This window comes from Calidris pugnax, unplaced genomic scaffold (genome assembly GCF_001431845.1).
Source record: "Calidris pugnax isolate Ruff unplaced genomic scaffold, ASM143184v1 scaffold113, whole genome shotgun sequence".
Classification (NCBI taxonomy): Eukaryota; Metazoa; Chordata; class Aves; order Charadriiformes; family Scolopacidae; genus Calidris; species Calidris pugnax.
In genome coordinates, this window is record NW_015090879.1 from 2,355,912 (window position 1) to 2,360,684 (window position 4,773).

Consider the following 4,773-nt stretch of genomic DNA (forward strand, 5'->3'; position numbering starts at 1 on the left):
GAACCGAGCCCGTTCCCAGCCCGTTCCATGCCGCGCCGAACCGCCCCCCCCTTCCCGCCCGCCCGGCGGAGCTCGGCGGCCCCGGGAGCGGCGGTGGCGGGGCTGGCGGGGCTCCGGGCCGTGGCCGTGCTGCTGCTGTGCTCCGGGCCGGGGCGGGCGCAGCCATTCGCCTTCTCCTTCCCTTTCCAGGACCCGGCCCTGCCCTGGCACCGCCGCCTCGACGACCTGCTGGGCCGGCTGAGCCCCGCCGAGCTGGTGCTGCAGGTGAGGGGGCGGCGGGGGCGGCCCCGGGACATCCCCCCCACCCCACTCCCCCCCGGGGGATCCCCCTTCGCTCAGCGCCGCTGCCCCGCAGGTGGCGAGGGGGGGAGCGATGGGGAACGGCCCCGCGCCCCCCATCCCCCGGCTGGGCATCGGGCCCTACAACTGGAACACCGAGTGCTTGCGGTGCGACGCGGAGGCCCCCGGCTGGGCCACGGCCTTCCCCCAGGCGCTGGGGCTCGCTGCCGCCTTCAGGTACCGGCACCGGGGATGGGACACCCCCCCCACCCCTCGGGGATGGACCCCCAGGGGACGGGGCATCCGTGAGTGCGGGACTTGGCCCCGCAGGACGGACCCCTCCGTGTCCCCTGACCCCTGCCCACCCCTCGCACAGCCCTGAGCTCATCTACCGGGTGGCCAACGCCACCGCCACCGAGGTGAGAGCCAAGCACAATGACTTCGTTGCCACCGGCCGCTACGGGGACCACACTGGGCTCAGCTGCTTCAGCCCCGTCCTGAACATCATGCGGCACCCGCTGTGGGGCAGGAACCAGGTGCCAGCACTTGGGGGGCACATGCAGGGCTGTGGGTGGCCGGCTGGAGGGTGGCAGCAGCTCCCTGGGGAGCACAGGGCTGGGGGTCCCGGCAGTGACCAACCTGCACCTTGGGCAGGAGACCTACGGGGAGGACCCGTTCCTGAGTGGGGAGCTGGCCCGCAGCTTCGTGCAGGGGCTGCAGGGTCCTCACCCCCGCTACGTCAAGGCCAGCGCCGGCTGCAAGCACTTCAGCGTGCACGGGGGCCCCGAGAACATCCCTGTCTCCCGGCTCAGCTTTGATGCCAAGGTGAGTGTGGCAAGGCCGTGGGATGGCTGGTAGCCCCTCCGGGCACTGAGCCCTCTCTGCTGCTACGCTCGCAGGTGCTGGAGCGGGACCTGCGCACCACCTTCCTGCCCCAGTTCCAGGCGTGCGTGCAAGCCGGCTCCTACAGCTTCATGTGCAGCTACAACAGGTACCGGGCACAGCGGGGGGTGCCCACAGGGTGGTCCATGGCCGGGCAGGTGGGCTGCCCCATCCCCTCTCCCACAGGATCAACGGCGTTCCCGCCTGCGCCAACAAGAAGCTGCTGACGGACATCCTGCGCGGGGAGTGGGGGTTCGAGGGCTACGTGGTGAGCGACGAGGGGGCCCTGGAGCTCATCATGCTGGGGCACCACTACACCCGCACCTTCCTGGAGACGGCAGTCGGTGAGCTGGCGGGACGGGCGCGGGGTCCCCGGGCACCAGGCGGCTGTGACGGGCCGTTTCCCTTCTCTCCGGCACGGCAGCCTCCATGAACGCCGGCTGCAACCTGGAGCTCTCCTACGGCATGAGGAACAACGTCTTCATGCACATCCCCCAGGCTCTGACCACGGGCAACATCACGCTGCAGGTGAGTGGGGGGCACGGGCAGGGAGCCCTGGTTGCCCCCCCCCTCTGAGCACCACCGAGGTTTGGGTGCCGGGGTCTTTCCAGATGCTGCGCGACCGGGTCCGGCCTCTCTTCTACACGCGGATGCGGCTGGGGGAGTTCGACCCCCCGGCCATGAACCCCTACAGTGCCCTGGACCTGAGCGTGGTGCAGAGCCCCGAGCACCGCAACCTCTCCCTGGAAGCTGCTGTCAAGAGCTTCGTGCTGCTGAAGAACGTGCGGGGGACGCTGCCCCTCCGGGCCCAGGACCTGCCCGGCAAACGCCTCGCGGTGAGCACCGCGAACGGAGGTGGCAGGGGGACACGGTGACCCGGGGGCTGCTGGCTCCGTACCCCGGGCACACAGGGGTGACCTGCAAGGTTGCGTGGCACAGGGCTGCCGGTGCCCACCATCACCCCTCTGCCCTCTGCAGGTGGTGGGTCCCTTCGCCGACAACCCCCGGGTGCTGTTTGGGGACTACGCGCCGGTGCCGGAGCCGCGGTACATCTACACTCCCCGGTGAGCCAGCGCGGTGCTGCCGGCCAGCCCCAGCCACGGGCACTGCCCAGTGCTGCTGCTGCAGCCGCTCGACCCTTCGCTGGGGGTCGGGGCAAGGGGGGGTTCCCCAAGGCACCCCGACCCCGGGGCACAGCAGCTCCTGTCCCCTCTGCTCTCCCCGGCACAGGAGAGGGCTGGAGACGCTGCCGGCCAACGTCAGCTTCGCGGCGGGCTGCCGGGAGCCGCGGTGCCAGCCGTACTCGCGGGCAGAGGTGGTGGCTGCGGCGGGGGCGGCCGACGTGGTGGTGGTCTGCCTGGGGACAGGTAGGTGGGAGCGGGGAGGGCACTGGGTGGGCACGGCCTGGAGAGGGGGAGCACCCCACAGCCTGGGCACCTCCGGGGGAGGAATGGGGTCCCCATCGAGCCCTTGGGCAGGAGACCTACGGGGAGGACCCGTTCCTGAGTGGGGAGCTGGCCCGCAGCTTCGTGCAGGGGCGGGGCATCCGTGAGTGCGGGACTTGGCCCCGCAGGACGGACCCCTCCGTGTCCCCTGACCCCTGCCCACCCCTCGCACAGCCCTGAGCTCATCTACCGGGTGGCCAACGCCACCGCCACCGAGGTGAGAGCCAAGCACAATGACTTCGTTGCCACCGGCCGCTACGGGGACCACACTGGGCTCAGCTGCTTCAGCCCCGTCCTGAACATCATGCGGCACCCGCTGTGGGGCAGGAACCAGGTGCCAGCACTTGGGGGGCACGGCCCCAGCCACGGGCACTGCCCGGTGCTGCTGCTGCAGCCACTTGACCCTTCGCTGGGGGTGGGGGCAAGGGGGGGTTCCCCAAGGCACCCCGACCCCGGGGCACAGCAGCTCCTGTCCCCTCTGCTCTCCCCGGCACAGGAGAGGGCTGGAGACGCTGCCGGCCAACGTCAGCTTTGCGGCGGGCTGCCGGGAGCCGCGGTGCCAGCCGTACTCGCGGGCAGAGGTGGTGGCTGCGGCGGGGGCGGCCGACGTCGTGGTGGTCTGCCTGGGGACAGGTAGGTGGGAGCGGGGAGGGCACTGGGTGGGCACGGCCTGGAGAGGGGGAGCACCCCACAGCCTGGGCACCTCCGGGGGAGGAATGGGGTCCCCATCGAGCCCCCAAGGCGGTCGGTGCCCCTCTACCACATCCATCTGCGGTGCCCGGGTGGGGTGTAAGGGGCTGTCCCGTGGCTGTCCCCGTGCAGGGGCGGATGTGGAGACGGAGGCGAAGGACCGGAGGGACCTGTCCCTGCCAGGCCACCAGCTGGAGCTGCTGCAGGACGCCGTGCAGGCGGGTAGGGGCTCTGGGGGGGCTTGGCTCCCGGCCGGGGCATCATGTGGGCACCTGGGGTCTGGCTGTGGGGTCCTGTGGGTTGGGGTCAGCCCAGAGGGGTGGTGTGATGGATGTGGCACAGGGAGGGGGAACCACAACAGCCCCAGGCATTCCCCATCCATGGGGCACCCCAGAGCCGTCCTGGTGTCACTGGTGCGGGGCTCTTGGTGACAGCCATCTCCCCGCAGCCGCCGGGCGCCCCGTCATCCTGCTGCTGTTCAACGCGGGGCCCCTGGACGTGAGCTGGGCACAGGCACACGAGGGCGTGGGGGCCATCCTGGCCTGCTTCTTCCCTGCCCAGGCCACCGGCCTCGCCATCGCCAAGGTCCTGCTGGGCGAGACAGGGGCCAACCCAGCCGGCAGACTGCCAGCCACGTGGCCCGCAGGCATGCACCAGGTAAGGCCAGGGCAGCCAGTGGCACCCGTAGCCCTCGGTGGCCGGGGGAGCCATGGGATGCAGGGCTGGTGCTTGGCTGTGCCCACCCAGCCCTGCCCCGCTCCACCATCCCCCTGTCCCGCAGGTGCCACCGATGGAGAACTACACCATGGAGGGGCGGACGTACCGGTACTACGGGCAGGATCCCCCGCTCTACCCCTTCGGCTACGGGCTGTCCTACACCACCTTCCAGTACCGGGACCTGGTGCTGAGCCCCCCGGTGCTGCCCGTCTGTGCCAACCTCTCCGTCTCGGTGGTGCTGGCGAACACGGGGCAGCGGGATGGCGAGGAGGTGAGCGCGGCTGCTCTGCACCGGTGTGGCTGTGGGGGGTGTGGAGGCAGCCGGGGTCTCATCTGGGGTCCTGGGGGGGGTCCCATGGGCGCTGACTCCCGTCCCTCCGGGCAGGTGGTGCAGTTGTACCTGCAGTGGGAGCAGTCGTCGGTGCCGGTGCCCCGCTGGCAGCTGGTGGCTTTCCGCCGCGTGGCCGTGCCAGCCGGCCGGGAGACCAAGCTGTCCTTCCAGGTGGTGGCGGAGCAGCGTGCCGTCTGGGCACAGGACTGGCACCTCGAGCCCGGCACCTTCACCCTCTTCGCCGGCGGGCAGCAGCCAGGCCAGCAGACGCGGGCGCCCTCGGAGGTGCTGAGCGCCCGGTTCACCGTCACCGGCGCAGCCCGGCCCCTGCGCGGGTGCTAGAGGTGGGGGTGACCGTGGGGTGCAGCCCGGGGTGCTGGGGGGTCCCATGTGCCACGTGGTTGTCCCACACAATAAAGTGCTGGGTGC

General features: G+C 71.5%; 1 protein-coding gene across 2 annotated transcripts; it reads left to right on the top strand.

Moving 5' to 3' along the window:
• LOC106890574 (probable beta-D-xylosidase 2) lies at positions 1-4,773 on the top strand. 2 transcript variants are annotated; one of them, XM_014946488.1, is made up of 14 exons: positions 1-264; positions 356-516; positions 656-815; positions 934-1,104; positions 1,179-1,270; positions 1,348-1,505; positions 1,586-1,689; positions 1,773-1,997; positions 2,140-2,225; positions 3,103-3,239; positions 3,429-3,518; positions 3,745-3,953; positions 4,078-4,284; positions 4,399-4,773. In XM_014946488.1, the coding sequence occupies exons 1-14, from the start codon at positions 28-30 to the stop codon at positions 4,684-4,686; spliced, it is 2,325 nt and encodes a 774-aa protein (XP_014801974.1). In that variant the 5' UTR covers positions 1-27; the 3' UTR covers positions 4,687-4,773. The 2 variants fall into 2 exon arrangements, with proteins under 2 accessions (XP_014801974.1, XP_014801973.1); XM_014946487.1 differs by lacking the exon at positions 3,103-3,239 and adding an exon at positions 2,392-2,528 and having other exon boundaries at positions 2-264.

Coding starts and splice junctions, on each gene's coding strand:
- LOC106890574 (XM_014946488.1), top strand. CDS start 28: ATGCCGCGCCGAACCGCCCCCCCCTTCCCGCCCGCCCGGCGGAGCTCG. Junction 1,105..1,178: donor GGCTCAGCTTTGATGCCAAG/GTGAGTGTGGCA, acceptor CTACGCTCGCAG/GTGCTGGAGCGGGACCTGCG. Junction 3,519..3,744: donor GCAGGACGCCGTGCAGGCGG/GTAGGGGCTCTG, acceptor ATCTCCCCGCAG/CCGCCGGGCGCCCCGTCATC.